We start from the raw sequence: 18,932 nt of genomic DNA, 5'->3' as shown, positions 1-18,932 counted from the left end.
GCACAACAGCAGCCTGACTTTATTCCCATTAACTTGGCCAATATCAGCACTTACACTCTCGATGTGGACAGATTAATGATGGAATGGTGCCTCGCCATGTTTGCATCGAACAGGGTAGTCAGTACCTTGAAACAATTGAAAATGCATTCATCAGAACTGGAGCAAAGTCCTTGGTAAAGTCTGATCCATTTTTCTTACTGTCATGGATCACACCATTTGTCACAAAGGAAGGTCAGTTTTCTACTTGGTTTAGCTTTCTTCAGCTCAGTACATCAAGGTCTGGGAACATTAGCATATCCAAAACTATTCCAAACCTATCCCTATATTAGCACCAGTTTGGACTACATATCAGTGAAGCAGTTTTGAATTACTCAGGAAGGATCACCCTGACTTGAACCTTCTTTTGTCGGGAAAAAGATACAAGAGTCTGAGGTCATGTCCCAACCGACTCAAGAACAGCTTCTTCCCTGCTGCAGTCAGACTTTTGAATGGACTTCTCATATTAAGTTGATCTTTCTCTACACCACAGCTAGGACTTAACACCACATTCTGCACTCTCGTTTCCTTCTCTATGAATGGTATGTTTTGTCTTATAACACGCAAACAATATTTTTCAATGTATGCTAAATACATGTGACAATAATAAATCAAACCAAATCAAAAATTTTAGCTCAATTCTCTCTCCACAGATGCTGTCAGGCCTGCTGAGATAGTCCAACAATTTCTGTTTTAGTTGTGATCACTTCACAAGGTTGTTGATCTGAGCTAGGGTCAATGAGTATCTAAATGGACATAGAAGATTTGTCACAGATGTGCACTCTAAGGTTCCAAGTTACAGTAAGTTATGTTAACTAGTTTTGAAATGGAGATAAATAATTATTGTACTTATGATTGCAATGTATTTGCACCAGCTGTTTTGTTTTAATTTGCAATAACCTGATTTGCAGTTTGTAGCTTGAAATACATAACGTTAACGTTACTTGTCCAGCAGATGGCGAGATTACATCTGTATCTTCTGGTTCCCATAAGTTAGAAATAATCACACTTCAGCTTTAAAAATGTGCAGATTGGGTGGATTGGTCATGTTAATTTGCCCAGGTGTTCAAAGCTGTATAGGTTAGATGGATTAGCCATGGTAAACACATGGTGTTATGGGGATAGGGCAAAGGAGGGTTGGTGCAAACTTGACGGACTGGATGGCCTCATTCTGCACTATAGGGATTTTATGTTGGAGCTTCATCAAGTATATTTCTTTCAGATCTCCATGTGGTTGGCAGACTACTAGACTGATATATTAGCCCATAACTTCTGATCTTCAGTAGCCTGTACCCAGGAGATGCACTGCAGAGGAATGGGAGATTGCAAATTCCCACATAAGGGCTGCCCAGGAAGTTCAAACTTCTGATGAGCACCCAGATCAGAGACCTAAGGCTATTCAGACTGTCTGATCAGAATTGCTACTGAGGAAAAGTTAAAAGAATAAAACCACTAACTCCTTAGACTATTCAACACCACCAGCAACCCCCACCCCCCGATTTCCCTGAACCTTACTAATCCCCACTCCCTGCACTGATCACCCAGTCCCCTCACCGTTCCCCCAACATTGACCATTTGACCCATCCTACTCGCCCCCACATCAAACCCTCCCACATACCCACTTACCTGATAAAATTACCTTCTTCCTGGCTCCTCAAAGTGGCTGGGGCCTTTAAAGTTATCCCTTTTACAGCAGCTAGTGTCATAAAAGGGGGCTTGGCTTCTTTTTCCCTGACCTGGCTGCGCTCCACAGGCCTTGGGAACCCTCAGCACTGCATATTCCTCACCAGACCTGAGTCAGAAGGTCCAGCAAGTAAGGTGCAGCTGCATTCTAGTGTGTGAGGAGTGGAGTGACAGTCAGTCTGTGTATATCATTCCTCAGAAGTTCTGGACTCATTCTCCATCAGCACATATTGCAGAGCAGCAATGAATGTAGCACCCTATACTCAAATAGCAATTAGCTCTTTAAGAATATATCAGCAGCATATCTCATTGACCACCCTAAGCATTTTAGCCCCTTGAGCACCAAAAGCATGTTTTGGCTCATGGGAAGTATACACCTCTGGAGATGCTCTATAATGTTAGGCACCATAAAGAATCAGATATCATTAGAATTGTAGTGCAGAAGGCTTCCATTTGGCCCGAGTCTACACAGACCAGAATCTCATCCAGGCCCTATCCCATATCATTGCATGTGAATCTGAGTCACGAGACCCCAGCATAAAGTGCTGTTTATTTTAAAGACTACTTTTTTTTACATCTGTAACAAAGTACAACAGTTTGAAGTGTGCCAGAGAGCTGTTCAGAAGGACCTGAATTTTCTGATTTTGATCATTTACATTTACAGGACTTGAGAGTTCTCCTGGAGGAAGGATTAGCATATGAGGAAGGTCAGCCAAGGTAGCTGTATGATGTTTAGGCCTCAGCAATCATGACTTCAGGGGCTGTTAAGCATTCACTTCATATTTCAGTCCAGCAAATTGATGCCCCACCCCTGCAGGCTTGTCAGAGTGGCAGGATATAGAATCATATCTATGTCCTCCTGAATTTCGTTGAGGCATACGTTTTTTTTAGGGCTTCACTACATGCAGAAGAACCGCAAGTGGCCTGAACAGCAGGATGGTCACAGATCTACCTAGGCCAACTTCTTGCTGAAATGCCTAGAGACACTTGGATAGCATGCTTCCAAGAAGTTAACTAAAATTCACTGCACCTATCAGACAAGGGTCATACTAATACCTAAATCAACAGAAATTCAAAGCTAACTGTTCAATACAGCTTGCTCATAGCTATAGAAGAAATGTGCAATGCCACAGGTTTTTTAATAAAACACAGTGCAATATAAAGCTTTGCAGTAATGGAAAAATATACCAAGGAAATATCATTTTACTTTTGATAGCAATAACCTAATTTTGAGGAAAAGTTAGATCAGCCCCACAGAGAAAAAATAAAAGAGGGGAGAAAGACAGGCAAGATGAAATGGCAATGTGCTGCCTCCAAAAGGGAACAACTAATGTTCCCTTCAATTTCATTGTTTTGTGTGACCTGTTTGTTGCATTGGGAGGTCCCTTTAATAGTGCTGTGTTACTGAGCACTTACCATGCTGATACAAAATGCCCTATTTGGAGATCAAATACAATAATCTGATTGAAAGTAAATGTGAAACTGAAAAAGCACACAGTTGAAGGCACTTGACTTCATACTTTATTTACATGTGAAACTGGTATCTAGTGGTATTAGCTGTGGACTGTTTCCCTTCTATTTACAATTAATTTTCATATACATTACATCTGTAGTCAGTATGAAATCTGTACAATAGAAAGCAAGGTAAAGAATTTCATTCAACTAAATGAAAGGGTATATAAATAAAAAATCTTATAATTCAAAGTATTTCACACTCAATTTGTAGTACACTATTTATGTAACATGCCAATTCCTTTAATAGAGGCTTCAAAACAAACTAGAGAAGGTAAAAATTCCTACACAATTCATTTTTATATTCCAATAAAATAAATTTGATAAGGGAATACAGGAACTGGTTTAGCTAGGAATACAAGAAAATAAAGTACAAATCCTTTCAAATAAAAAAGAAACAGAAATGTAAGAAAGTATACTTTGTAATGTGCACACGAAACAAATCTCAAATTTACACTAACGTGTCACCAAATTCATTGCAGAAATTACAAGTCAGGTTAGAAAAAAGCCTGATAATTAGCCCTCTGCCCTTTTGTGATTACTGACTAATGATCTCACTTTATCTTTCCACTTGTGAGCAGACAGCAGCCTTGAGCAATGTAATTAGTACACATTGCTACAGTTTGTAGCTGTCATCAGTTTTCATCACCTGATTTGAAATAAAAGTTATTGAATGTTACCATGGTTACATTCCAAGACTCGTGCAAAGCACTGTGTCAATTTTGGAGTTTTCTGTATTGCACATCATAAAACATACACAGTTACGGAAGTCAAGCCCACAGCACCTGTCTGAGGACAATCACAAAGGCTTCATCAGCTGAGAGACACTGACTTTTAACTACTGTAGTACAATATTTGGAAGTTTAACTTTGACATTCTACCGTTCTGTTTGCAGCTTGAGGCTTGGAATTGATGCAACATCCCTATTCCCATTGCTGAAAGCACCAGAAAAGCAGCAAATTACTGAAACGAAGGTCAATAAAAATAGCTGTTGTACAGTTCAGTAGTTGAATAAAAAATGTCACAGTTCAGTAATTGAATACAAAAGATCTGCCTCAGATTTACAAGAAAGAGGAATTGTCTGGAAATATTAAAGAGGACGCTGTGGAATATTTCAAAACCAAACACCTCCAGGCTGCTAACAGAGCTGGTGGTTCCATAAAGTAGAACAGCACTGACTTTGATGCTCTTTCGGCTTTGTCCTTTTTGCTTCAGAATCTTAGAAAGCAAAATGACCACGTTAAAAAGTAAAAACCAGCTACTTCCCAAACAGGACTATCACTAAAACGCTACACATAATGGAGGAAAGTAATTCAAAATCCATTTGGTCCACATTAGGTAGTTTCTGGGAATCAGCTGGCTTCAGAGGTACTTTGCGCACCAGAAACATGATACAGCAAGCTGGTTGGTCTATAAGTGCTTGGAAATTTTACATATCAGTTTTCAATCCACTAATAAATGAACTACTTTGCACAGGACTCGATTTTTCCATTAATACTGACACTAGTGTAAACATTTCTTCATCTTGTTGGACGCAAGCCACGAAGGGTCAACTGCACCGTAACACTTTTCCCATCAATAGGGATAACATACACCGATCTTTGGGTCATTCGCAGTCCAACAATAATCAATCCTTTAACTCCAACAGCCATCAACTTTAAGGAGATGCACTGAAGAAATTTCCATAAAGTATTGCTACACCATGAATTCTAACAAAGTCTGGGTCACCGACAGTCGCAAAGATCAAATGTCCTCAGAGAATATTAACTTTTCAGGGCAGGACAGTGATTTTTCTCAGCTTCCTTGTTTTCCTTCATCAGTGAAGCAAACACCTGCAGATTATAAAAGGAAAGCATGAGGTTTTATTTACAAGTGACCCAAAACTTTTGAGTCTGACTTTTAAATTAACTGGAGAATGGAGCTGCAACGCAGCACCAATTGTTCTGTAGTTATACACTTAAGAAGTCACAGTGGAAGATAAAACCTTACGCCAATCCTGAACTTAGCAAACTCAAACAACATAGTGAACTTTATGAAAAAAGTCTATCCCTTGCCAGAGTCTATGGTGGGCAATACTGTTGCCTGTTTCATTAATGTTCATCAGAAGTGAAGCAGTAACATATTATATAGATCTCACTACAGCATCAAAACTTTAACGTTTGATCCACAACTTAGACAAAACACTATATATTTCAAACCAGTAACGCATCTTGTGCTTGAGAATGTGTAAATTATTCAAAGTTTGCTCTTACAGTTTATGCATCTTAAGTGATAGATTGCTGAGATGTGTCAAAGACTACACTGTTGCTGAAATCCAGGCCCCCGCATATCAAACATTTTCCATATTAATTATGCATTCAGCACCAGTAGTGTTAAACTTAATATTTCATCTTTTATCTGTTTGTCTCCTCACCTGTGTCCACTTTTTGTTACTGCTGTGCATCTGAACAGTTGTGATGCAAGCAAAAAGTTTTTCTGATGTGATATCTTCAGGCAGTTTGGTAAGGAATTGAGCTATATGAATAAAGTCCATTTGCACTAAAATATCCTCATACAACTTGAGGATGCCCAATGCTGTCCGAAAAAGGAATTCTTCTCCATCGCGGCAAAAGACATCCCAGACTCGACAAGCTAGGTCCAGAGGCAGTGACTTACTGTAGAGTGTAAATATCCTACAATTTAAAAGAGTACAATCAAAATGAATGCAGTGGCTGCTATATATATATATATATATATATATCACACAAACACGCATCCAAGAAAAGAAATTGAATTTGTAACAGGTGTTGCTGAACCATTTCAAAAGGTAAAACCTTTACTTTGGATATCAATCCGTCAACAAAATTATAATACACAGACCATAACTGCAAAATTACTAGAAATTCAAAATATAAATAAATGATTAGTGCACTTACCAGTCTATAAGGTAAATATCTGGAGTCAAACTATTCTTTGTAAAATGTGCAAAGAGTTTTGGAAGATTTTCTTCAAAAAACACTTCAAATGATGCAAAATATTTCAGCATCTGAGGAGAAGTAGATTCAGTTGAAGTAGATAATATTTTTCAAAAATGTCAACAAATTTTCTCACCTTTGTATTTAAATTTTTAGAAATGATTTGACTCAAAAGAATTATGCAGCATTAACTCGTGTTAATCAAGCTTTAAATATTGTGTATTGGCTTTTAACTCCAAGTTAAGATTGGGGTGATTATAGCCAGAGCACAGCACACAAAAACAACACAGTGACACAGGAACTCTGGATTCCAGTTTGATAGTAAAACTGAATTGACCTGAGTAGTTACAATAATGACAAAGAGGCATTGTCATTTCATTAAGTGACTAGGGTTAGCATTGGGAAAGCAGTGCACCATCATATGATTTATTTGCAAATGTTTCTTGGGGTATTGCTTTGATATTATTTTCTCCTCCCGTACCATGAAGACATTCACCTCTGAGGTATCTCTCACAGGTGCCTTGCTCAATTTTCACTGGAACCCAGACAATAAGTGCATTGTCACACTATTTGACTACAGGGCGAGATTACAGCCAAGTCCAATATGACCTCAGCTGAAGCGCTCTCTCATACTTTCCAGGAGAGGTCATGAAATAGTAAACAAGTGGAAGAAAGCCTGATTTTGACTCCCTCTATCCCAAGGTCATTACAGCACTGCCATTTTTGCCATGGAAAACAGCTGCTAACTTAAGGATAAACAAAGAATGAAGTGGGATGTTTTCTTTTACATTACTACATCGTACTTCTAAATTACTGAGTTTTAGTGAAGCCAAGCTCCTTCAACGTTCAAGGATTTTTCCCTCATGTATTTTTCATTGCCATGTCCTATTGAAATTCCATCAACCTCTCCTCCACATTAAATCAAACACATGAATTTAGCTTATGAACAGTGAATTCATTAATATTTGGGTGACTTTTTTATACATGCTTTTCCATGTGTGCTTGCAGGTGGGTTTTCCCATGTTGTGCAGCCCCAAACATGTCAACAAGAGTAACGAGTCAGAAATTAGCAATCTTCCTCCCTCTGGGGTGGAACAAGTAAAGAGAATAAATGCATACATCATGTTGTGGTTTTCAGCAGAGAAATGAGAGCAGATTTTTCTAACAGATAATTATGTAATGAATACCATATGTAATAAATTCTTCTGAATTAGTAACTGATCTTCAGCTGGACCTGCACACTTAAGACATGTGTTGAAACATGGGAATGGATGAGGTGTAGCTTTAAGAAAAGGGATGGGCACTGATGCTTAAAATGCCATTTTAACCCAATACAACTGTGCATCTCACAACTATCAAGATCCTATGGGTTAAGCAAACATTTTTCCTACAGCACCCCGGAAACAAACTCAATTCTGGTGTCATAGCCCAGTTACTAGCAGCTCCATACTTGATTTGAGGTTGCATCAGTACTTCCACATGTAGCAAAAATAGCATGGAGCCTTGTCACCTGTTTCAAGCATCTGTGCACCACAATGCCCTTACCATGCTGTGGTCCACACGAAAGAATGCCAGCTGACAGGGTTTGTTCAATAGGTTTGCAAAAGCTATGAAAGCATCGGCTTCTTCCAAATTAAGGATGAGCACTGCAGCAACAAAAGACATTCCTTGGACCTGCATGAAATAGCATGCTTATAATTATATTAGCATTAAGTAACATGATCTAGCTTGCACACTGCTTGAAATTCTGCACATTATCCACAATCACACTTCATTCTTTGATAGGAAATTTTACCATCAGAATTCCTCTTATTTTTCTGCTACAAACTACCTTAACATTTTTTTATTCATTTGTGAGACGTGGGTGCCATTGGTTGGGCAGCATTTATTGTCCCTCCCTAGTTGCCTGAGGGCAGTTGAGAGTTAACCAAATTACTGTGGCTCTGGAGTCATATGTAAGTCAGACCAGTTAAAGATGGCAGATTTCCTTCCCTGAAGGACATTAGTGAATCAGATGGATTTTTCTGACAATCAACAATTTTCTGGTCATCAGTATATTCTTAATTCCAGATTTTTTTTTTTATTCCAGCTGCCTTGATGGGATTCAAACCTGAGTTGAGTCCCCAGAACATGAGCGGAGTTTCTGGATTAGTGTAGTGATAATACCACTATGCCATCACCTGCCCACAAACTGTTCCACCAACAGGAAGCCAAGGGTCTGCTTTCTCCTACCTTGGGGAACATGGTTGGAGTAGACCAGAGACCAGAGGAATGAATCACCATTCATAATCATGGAAAAGCTCAGTGCCTTTTGAAAAGTATCTAGCAACAGCCAGAGCCATTGCGGAGGTCTAAAAAATGCTGCAGAGTTGCAGATCTTGCTCTTTTTGAGAATTAAAATACAACTGACCTGAAAAAAAGTGAAATTAAAACCTTAGTATTGCAGCTGCTCCTCCATATATCATAGTACGTTGATTCATTACAACAATTGTTGTTTGGGAAAGTGCTACTTCTGTTCAGCCATTCAGCAAAGTTAACCAGTTTATTTTAAATCATCAGCCTAATTTTACAATAACGTTCTCAATGTACGGCAATGGTACTGCACTGGTAACCCAGGTGTGGCAAATTTAAATGTCACCAATCTTATTGAATCAGATTCAATTCAATAAATATGGCAATTTATGGATGCACAGAAACAAATGACCGTGGAAGATGCCAGACTATTGCACATCCTTCAGAGAATGGAACCTGCACTCCTAACTTGGTCTGGTCTGCACGTGATTCCGGTCCCATTATGTGTGTAAGATTGTGCCTCAATTCTCTGGGTAATAAAAATGCTAAAAACTCTCAGCCCTTTTTCAAAACCAAGCTTCCTATTTCAAAGTTCTGCCTCAAAAAATACTGAAGGAATTCATGCAAGTTTACAATGAGGAAGATAGTGGTAAGATTCCCTATTGATGTTATCGTATGAGTGTACGAGAGTTAACGTCAGAATGCAATGACTTATTTTGTAGAGGAATTGGCCAAGACTGCTTAATGGGGTGGCTGATGTCTCTAAACAGAAGGAAGGATAAAGAATAAGCTTGTTACAAGCAGGCTCACTAATTTACTAGCAAACTTCGAGCCTGGATAAATAATATGTTAAGAAAGCCTTACAAAGCCGTAATAATACAACAATGATTTCTGAAGATCATGGACCAGAAGTATTAAAATATTTGCATTTTATTAGTTGGAATTTAGATAGTGCAAAAGCTGTTTTATGAGTATTATCATTGCACATACATCCTCAAAATATAAAACATACATACCTTCACAAATGGTTCACTAGAACAGCATTTAACATGTGGGGAATGACTTACAAATGGGAGAATGATTTGTAAACCAAACTTTAAAATAGATTATTGCAAAAGGGCAAATACTTACATATCCCACATCAGGCCTGTAGCAGGTATATGCTCCAAGTACACTATGCAAGAGATCATGATATGGTCCACCCTGCAAATAGAATACAGAACTTTCAGATCTTATTAACATTAAATACAGAAAAATATAATGAATACAATTCCTTTTTCATGGTAACATTCTTCCACCCATGCCAAAACTGGCTGATGTTGCCCTCTCCAATGGCTGGCTGATGCCTCAGACCATGACCAGTTATTTATTTTTCTTTTCCTCAGCAACCTCACTCTTCACTTCCCCACTCACCAGCAGTCATTGGCACATCCAGATTAGTTGCAAGAATTCCAGAGATACAGTACACTGAACTGCATACCCTCCTGTGTCCTCTTCTTCCAATCCTCCTCCTCTACCCTATCCCTCTTTTCCCCTCACCTCCCTGTGCAACCTGAAAAATAAGTCAAATTGATCTGAATTATGTACTAATGAAGCTGAAGGAATTTATCAAGTAATTTGCTGTAAATGTTAAAACATCCAGCCAAAGTGCTAGACTCATGGAAACTGAACTTTGCAAGGCTTAACTTAAACAGTCAATTATGATTACTAAATCATTTGGAAAGTGAGCAGTAAAGACAGGGTGGCTGAGAGAAAAGTGCTGCCAAAGTCTTGAGGGGCCAAATGATCTGTTTCGATGTTGCAATATCCCACAATTGATATTTTGATTGTGCTTTTGACTTAGATACATTTCTTAAATGGGCATTCCCATATTGATAATCCACCGTGAATTCTCTCTTTGACCGTGATTTAACTGCTACATAAATGTTTGCCATTTTATGATGTCATTGGGAGTGCACACTTCCCAAATTAAGAAAACAAAAATCACACAATACACTTTCTTCAAAACTCCAAAGAATTGTAAATAATTGAAATAGTCTGAAATCAGACTGGTATTGCAGGATGTATCCCTCTCTTTCCTTTCCCAAGGGATAGGAATATGCAATTACAAGTCTTCCTTCACGGCATTATTCACATCTTAACAGGGAATAATGCTGTTGGCTCAATTACAGAATCAATGGCTTTTTCGGTGATTTTATAAAGGGGGTTTCAACGATTAATCTTTCTTTAAAAAAAAAGAGCTTATGCGCTGCTTGAACCATTCAAACAAATGATATAATGCAAACTAAGTTCATTGTATCTCAGCCATGGCACTTATCTCTGTACAAAAATCCAGAATGATATTCCGGTGCAGTCCTAAGGGAGTGGTGCACCCAAGAGGTACAATCTTTTCGACTAAACATGAAACCGAGACCCAGTCAGTTTGCAAAGTGAGAAGTAAAAGTTCCCATGGCACTATTTCAAAGCTCAGGTGTGTTTGTCCTGACCAATATTTATCCCTCAATCTATATCATAAAACCAGACTATTTGGGCATTATTACATTGCTGTTTACATGAGATTGCTATGTGCAAACTGGCTGCTGCATGTCCCACATTACAACAGTGACTAGACTTCTAAAGTAGTTAATTGATTATAAAGCACTTTAAAATGCCGAGGTTATGATATGCACTGAAGAAATTGTAGGGAATTGATAGGGAATTGTAGTCCTCCTTGATTTCATTAAAAACAACACTTTTTTAAAAATGAAGTCCAACAAATTGAATTCAATCTTAAACTGATGTGTTTAGTTCTCATTAAATGCATTTTTTCAGAATCAGTTTAATTTCCATATATTTTAAGTTCTTTCAAACTTAACATCTAAATAATTGCCCAACAGTTGATTTTCATTGCAAATCCCTACCCATAAGCTATTAAGTACATACAATGAAAGTTGAAGCTATGTTTTTCCACTGTTTGACAGATGTGCACACATCTGGAACATCCTGCATGGTAAGTGAGCAAATTATCTTCAGTCAATTGCTTTATTTCCAATTAGCTTGTAATTATACTGATTTAAGAGTTATTTTGTCATGAAGAGACTCAGCAAAACTGCAAACCTTTTGAAAAATGAAGAGAGAAGGGAATGTACGGGAGATGTCCAACTTTATCAGTTCAAGACTGGCCTCTCGATCAGCCTGCGATGCTCCAGATTCTAGAAATAAGCAGTAACAAATCATTACTAATTGTAGAGTCACGCTAACATTGAACTTTGTATCTTAACAGACAAAAGAATTATCTGTGATGGCATTTTTCAATATGAAGTTGGTCAAAAGTATCTTGGCTGCCTATTTTAATTACATAATCATATACTAAATGTGCACACTTTCCCAGGTCCACTGTGAATTATTTTTTCACGCTCATGGCAATAATGCCACAAGGAAACATTTACTTAGGTTACAGCTTTATAATTGAGAGGGGAATTTATTTGCTTTGTCAAAACTCCAGCATCTGCCACATGGAAACCTGTCACCTGCAGAAGATGAAATATTACTAGTAGCAGGACTTTCATTTTCTAGTTTTTTTTTTTAACCTAAACTTACCCAACAGCTCAAACAGAAATACAAATGATAATGATTATTTGCTGTCAGGTGCCAGAGGAAGATGCAAGATCATGACATTGTGGACAAGATGCCCACATACAAGACTAAATCAATCAGATAAGCCAGCATATTATGTGCAATCCATAAGGGGAACAATGGCTCACCACCCACCGTTCCAAATCCTACAAAAGTATCATTTGCCTTTAAAACCCAATAAATCCTTTAAAAATAATGATTACATTCAATAGGTTAAAACATCAAGACATAGTAGGAACAGAATGTTACATTATGGTACACAAACTGTTTAATGAGGAAACAATAACTCAGCTTGATCAAATATAGATGTTAAATATCATTCTTGATCACTACTTAACAATAAAAAGGAAAGGAGTCCCAACAGCTTGAACAGCTTTGGGTACAATACATAATGTGCTGATGGCCAATGCTCTCGTTTTTAATTTAATATTTAAAATGTACTTCCAATATATTTATTTTTGAAATATAAAAGCACGATGCTGTAGTTGATTTGGTATTGCAGACTGAAAAGCAAGATTAAATGCTGATATCCAGGTTGATCATCCACTCTGTGGTCTCCAGTGTCAGTGTTTTTTTTAAATTTGTTTGTGGGATGCGCGTGTCGCTGGCTGGGCCAGCATTTATCGTCCACCCTGACGGCACAGTGGTTAGCACTGCTGCCTCACACCGCCAGAGACCCAGGTTCGATTCCTGGCTTGCGTCACTGTCCATGTGGAGTTTGCGTGTTCTCCTCGTCTCTGCGTGGGTTTCCTCCGAATGTTCTGGTTTACTCCCACAGTCTGAAAGATGTACGGGTTAGAAGGATTGGCCACACTAAATTAACCCTTAATGTCATGGAGACTAGCTAGAGTAAATGCATGAGGTAACCGGGGTAAGGCCTGGGTGGGATTGTGCTCAGTCTAGACTTGCTGGAGCTAATGGCCTCCTTCTGCACTGTAGGATTCTATGATTCACATTACTGTGGCTCTGGAGTCACATGTAGGCCAGGCCAAGCAAGGACAAGAGATTTCCTTCCCTAAGGGACATTAGTGAACCAGCTGGGTCTTAACAAAAATCGACAATGGTTTCATGATCATTAGACTTTTAACTTCACCATCTACCACAATGGGATTCAAATCCAGGTCCCCCAGAGCATTGCCCCGAGTCTCTGAATTACTAGTCCAGCAGCAAACCAGTGCACCACTGCCAAGAAACTTGTCAGAAAGTATCTTCGCAAACCGTAGTGCCCAAGACATTCCATGTTTTGGAACACTTCACCAGTTACAAGTCACTCATCTTCCCTTTATATAGCACGTGGCTGAAGCATCCATATGAAATTCTGATGCAGTCCAGTGCCTCCTACTTTATGAAACATGGGGGTTAATCAGTGGACTTCACAATCAAATCCTGGTTCTTCACTCATTTCCTATTTCCGCCACTTGACTTTAGCTGAGATTTCTAAGGCTCTGAGTGCTTCAATTGCTAATCAGAAATTATTAAACTTCAGAAGGCATCTCAGGGACATCATTGATAAACAGATCAGAATTTCCTGGGCCTGGTTACATTCTCTGATTAACGCTGCTTCTCTTCTCATGGTAAAATATGTGCAAGGACAAGGATCCACACAATAAGAGTTGGCTTTAGCACATGATGAGGATTCTCCTAGTTGTATGTCAAAGATTTATGTGTGCATTCCTGCCCATGCTAAACTGAAACATCGGATTCCATAATTCCCAGTGATAGACCACTTGAAGAAAAAGTGTGCACTTGAATCATGCAAAGATTTCAGTTAGCATAGAAGTGCTCAAGGTTGACTTACTTTACGAAGATTATGAAAGCTTTTCATCTTAAGCCTTCATTTTACCCCTGAATGTTTAGCAAAATATTTTTTAAATATAAAAGGCCCAGTACTGTTGTTGACTTGGCATTGCAGACCGAAAAAAATTCTGTTTTGCTGAACATGAATACATCCATATCTGTAGTTTAAGTTAAGTGAAATATTAAAACCAAACTATACTAACACTGCAGTTTTAGCCATGTTAGCTTATTGAAAACTCATATTTATTCTGTATTAAAGAACTGTATGATGGAAGCTCGAGGAAGTTTCTAACATCTGTATGTAACCATTTTCAATGGATAACAAGTCAACTAAGCTGACTTGTTCGCTGGAGCACAAATAAGGGAATGACAGCTTCAGATTTCAAAGGCCTAGCAAAGCAGGAAAATAAAATGGCCTGCACTCAAAAGGGCAAACCACAAATGATAAATAGGAGCATGGAGGAATAAAGTCAGAAAGACAGACCTGCAATAATGCAAGGAGACAAGGAGGCGACAACAAAGAGGTCCACTTTGCTTTTCTGCTTTGATAGTTTAAGGATTTATCTATGAGAGGTGCTTCAAAAGTCTATTTACCTTCAGCTTCATTCTCTGATCCAGTCTCACTGAAGTTTTTCCAGCGTTCCTTAGCTCTAGACAGGAAGATTTCATAAAGCTCTATGAAATGGAAAGACACTATAAACAATTAAGGCAATTATAAAAAAAGTGTAAATTTCTCCCCTTCTGACTGAGTCAATGTGATCCTGGACAACTGTTAAAACCATTCTAAAAACACCACTGGGATGTGTCTGACTGCACTCCAGAAGAGTCCCTTCAGTAAGTCATGGTCCTCCATTTACTATCTCCTCAATAATAAAATTAAAATTAGGGTTTAGTCACTTGAGGAAATGTGAGCACAAAAACAGCAATTGTGTTATTTTCTGTTTGCTATTTCAGTTAAAATTTGATTTATTATTGTCGCATGTATTATCACACAGTGAAAAGGGCTGAATATCGTGAAGGAAATGTTAGATCAACACCACCCAGAGCTGTTTGTAAACATGCTAAAATTAGATCTAGCATAGTTGCAATAATCTGTGGATTGTTATGTGTTGCATAGGTATATCCTGAAAAAACAGCGACCTGACAAACTATATTTACTCCCTTTTTCATAAACCTTACACATTGTTATCTGCTGACAGTAACATAGCTGACATTGGCACAAGATAATATTTAACAAAGCACTGACATTTCATTCAATAATCACAAACTATAGTAAGTTCAATTAATAAATAATCTCTCCCCTAGAACTTAGCCAAGTAGCAGGTTGGATATTCAATCTTGATCCACATCAACATAGAGGATCTTGATTGAGGTGACAATAGGAACATTATAGTTGATTTCAATTAGATCATTGTCACGTTCAGTCCACTGACCTGCCAGCTCACATAAGCAAGTTGTTGTACTGAAGGGCTGTCAGAACATGAATTTGCCACAATGTTTTTGAAGCAGAACATTTTCCTTTCTTTCCCTTAACATAACGTATAGATTCAGGCAGTGCACGTACCATGAGTAATATTCAGTTCATTACCAACAGCCAAACTCCATACTTTTCCTCGAACACTTGGCGGAATACCTTGCCACCACAATTCACGCACCTTCCGTGTATTTCGACTGAGTATGAGAAACAAAAATGGTATTATAGACATGCACAACTATTACAATTAAAAGGCTTTTCAATAGTGAGCAACTTACATGGTCTCCCAGTTAGGAAGAATATCTGTGTTCCAAATTATCATCGCATGAGAGATGCTTTCTTCCTGTCTGAATCGTTCCTTCATAATTTTTTTCCTTCGTTGTGCTTCTTTTATCTCTGAATCAAATCAAAATTCCCAGAACTTTCTATTACTACTCTCAAATGACAGATCATTTGATTATAAATCAAGATAGATTTGTAACCTTGAGGAATGTTGAGAGCTCTGACAATTTCATCTTTGACCATCCAAGAGGCTACTGCCAGAAAGACATTACCCCACCGATTTCCCTGCCTTAACCATGGGACGCATAATGTGACTTGCACGCTACCCTTCTCAGTTACTGACTTTCCCACAGTTATCCCATGGCATACTAGTTAGCAATGCTGCCTCAGTGCCAAGGACTTCAATTTGATTCCCGCTTATATCACTGTTTGTGCAGAGTCTGCGTGTACACCCCATGTCTGCGTGCGTTTTCTCTGGGTGCTCCGGTTTCCTCCCACTGTCCAAAAGACTGATGCTGGTTAGGTGTTTTGACCATACTAAATTCTTCCTCAGTGTACTCGAACAGGCACCAGAGTGTGGCGACGAGGGGATTTTCACAGTAACTTCATTGCAGTGTTAATGCAAGCCTATATAGAAACTAGAAGCCAGGAGTAGGCCACTCAGCCCTGGTGAGCCTGCTCCATCATTCACCTCAATTATGGCTGATCAAATCCAATATCCTGATTCCCCCCTTCTCCCATATCTGTTCAGCCCCAAGAGCTATACCTAATTTTTTTCTGGAAATCACAACACTTTGGCCTCAATACATTGTGGTAGTGAATTCACACATTCACCACTCTCTGGGTGAAGAATGTTCTCCTCTCCTCAGTTCTAAAAGGTTTACCCCTTATCCCCAAACTATAACCCCTAGTTCTGGACTTCCCCTCCATCGGAAGCATTTATTCTGAATCTACCTTATCTAACCCTGTTAGAATTTTATAAGTTTCCGTGAGATCCCCTCTCACTCTTCTAAATTCCAGTGAATATAATTCTAACTGACTTAGTCCCTCCTCATATGACAGACCTGCCTTTCCAGGAAGCAGCCTGGTAAACCTTGTGACATTAATATAAAGTTAAGTCACAATATTACTGCACTTCTCAGATCACATTATTTCGATCACATTCCACATCAACCTGTTTACTAAGTCTTGCCCCCCAAAAAAGGGGAGCTCTGCTCAGTTTTCCTGCCCAAACCCAAGGGAAATTGGAAACTCGGAATGAGATGAGCTAATTCACCGCAGGCCAAGGATTAAATCTGGAAGTTCTGAGTTTAGTGGCTAAACTCCAGGATATCAACCTATGAACAATCTAATAATATAATTTTATGATAACATGATTATCTATTCAGTCGCTCTGTACAAAGCCAAAATGAACAAAGTCCATCATTTTTATTGGCTGTAAATCTTTGCTGATGAAAAGTCTAAGATGACAAAACAAATTGTCACTTACAAACATTTTATAAGGGATCAATCCCAGATTATTTCACATTTCTCATTACATTTTGCTCTGTAATCAAGTAATTAACTGGAGCACCTCGTTTCTTTGCCTCTGCCACCATCTCATCATATTCTTGTCGATGCCTTTGAGCCTCCTCCGCAGACTTTGCAGGTAGGTGGCTGCAAAAAGAGAGAGAGTCTCTGGTAAAGACAGGAGTATAGATTTTAATGTCAAACACTTGGAAGAAAAGCTTTCCACATGTAAACACATTAATTTCTTCCATTTGCAGAACAGAAACTGGTTTGGATCAAGACAACAATATCAACCAGAAAATTTGGGCTTGAATCTCAAAATACCATGCAGCAGAAAGTGATTTTTTTTTTTAAAAACTGCAAATGTGAGAAACAAAAGTCCTAAAAATGAAAATGGTGAGAAGGTAGCTTAATAAACAGTAAATTGTTATTTTTCAGCAGCACAATCTCTACCGTTTGCACACTCTCAAAAAGTGACTTCTGAACATAGTACAAGTCTCTTTTCATCCAATTACTTTGTCTAAACATTAACCCAGAGTAGTTGTTAAATTAATCAGACCGATTAGCATCCATCTTTCAACCTTTAGATTAAAGGTGCTGGTGCTTTCCGTAGTCTTGCTTGTACACACAATTGGGATGTTTATTTATTTAGATTTAATCTCCATTTTGCTGATATGGATAAAGTTACCAGATTCCATGAAATAGTCACAAATATTCATTGACGTATTTGCCTATGGCACATGAGCCTCCCTATGCTCTTGACTCAAACAGAAAGATGAAGGCTTCTGCACTCTGCCAAGTGGTGAAGTAACATCGGGAAAACATTTCAGCACTTCCTCCGCATAGAACTGCCTTCATTTGCCATCTGACTTGTCAATCTCACTTGGGCAACAAATACGTAAAATAGGGTAATGCTACAAAACATTATAATTTTACTTCCATGTTGCTTCATGATAGAGCTGAGGACAAAGCAATAAAAAACTCTCCCAATCCGGCCATATCCTTGGTCATAGCACGTGCAAAGGTGTGACAGATCGTTCTGACACCTATTTTTGCACAAGTTTCATTATCTTCCATGAAAAGGGTTTCAATGTTGCTTGCCCAGTACCTAAAGTATATAGATATTGTACCTCACCCTGTCAATATGACACACAGCATAACAAGTATGATGCAAGGTGAAAATAAACAGTAAGTTATTTTAAGTTACTGTCTCAAACTCAAGCACTTTTGGAATAGGACTCATTTCCACAACATTTCAATGCTGCATATTTAAAAATGTACCATATACACTTTCAGGTTCACTCCCTACCTCCCATATCTCATCAGTTAGACTGCACATGCCCCACAAATAAACACATCAACGCCTGGTAATATTTGAACCATCAGTTTAATTCACTTTCATCAATTTCCTCCACTTTTTGGTAACCGTTTAACCAGTTTTGCTGCTCCTCTGAGATAAGCTCAATTTCTTTTGCAGAAGGCACTGTTGGGCTACACATCGATAACAAGACTGGGTCAGGTTTGATAGTGATATCATTCTGCTTCTTGGTTATGAAGTCAGCCACTGCCAGTTTAAAATAAATGCATTGTTGGGGTTTGAGTGCTGCTGACAAGGCCAGTATTTATTGTCCATTCCAAATGCTGGGCTTTCTTGAACTGCTCAAACCTATGGAATAAATATGCTTCCATTGTGCTCCTAGATGGAGTTCCAGGATATTAATCCAGGAATCATGAAGTAATGACAATACATGTCCAAGTTAGGATGATGCCTGTCCTGG

At 38.5% G+C, this 18,932-nt stretch overlaps 1 protein-coding gene across 4 annotated transcripts in view; it reads right to left on the bottom strand.

Moving 5' to 3' along the window:
• Window positions 1-3,222: 3,222 nt before the first annotated feature.
• tbc1d12b (TBC1 domain family, member 12b) overlaps window positions 3,223-18,932 on the bottom strand; it is a 95,583-nt gene continuing 79,873 nt past the window's right edge. For all 4 annotated transcript variants that reach the window (XM_080205526.1, XM_080205527.1, XM_080205529.1 and 1 more), the window contains 10 exons: window positions 17,219-17,301; window positions 15,642-15,759; window positions 15,454-15,560; window positions 14,484-14,564; window positions 11,574-11,668; window positions 9,609-9,680; window positions 7,731-7,859; window positions 6,147-6,256; window positions 5,645-5,903; window positions 3,223-5,063 (listed from right to left, as the gene is read on the bottom strand). In XM_080205526.1, the coding sequence (XP_080061652.1) occupies window positions 4,995-5,063; window positions 5,645-5,903; window positions 6,147-6,256; window positions 7,731-7,859; window positions 9,609-9,680; window positions 11,574-11,668; window positions 14,484-14,564; window positions 15,454-15,560; window positions 15,642-15,759; window positions 17,219-17,301 (1,123 nt within the window). In that variant the 3' untranslated portion in view covers window positions 3,223-4,994. The remainder of the gene's footprint in view (window positions 5,064-5,644; window positions 5,904-6,146; window positions 6,257-7,730; window positions 7,860-9,608; window positions 9,681-11,573; window positions 11,669-14,483; window positions 14,565-15,453; window positions 15,561-15,641; window positions 15,760-17,218; window positions 17,302-18,932) is intronic.

This window comes from Carcharhinus amblyrhynchos, chromosome 17 (genome assembly GCF_965287045.1).
Source record: "Carcharhinus amblyrhynchos chromosome 17, sCarAmb.v2.hapA, whole genome shotgun sequence".
Lineage (NCBI taxonomy): Eukaryota > Metazoa > Chordata > Chondrichthyes > Carcharhiniformes > Carcharhinidae > Carcharhinus > Carcharhinus amblyrhynchos.
The sequence above is the reverse complement of the archived record's forward strand: the minus strand, read 5'-3'. Positions and strand labels throughout refer to the sequence as shown.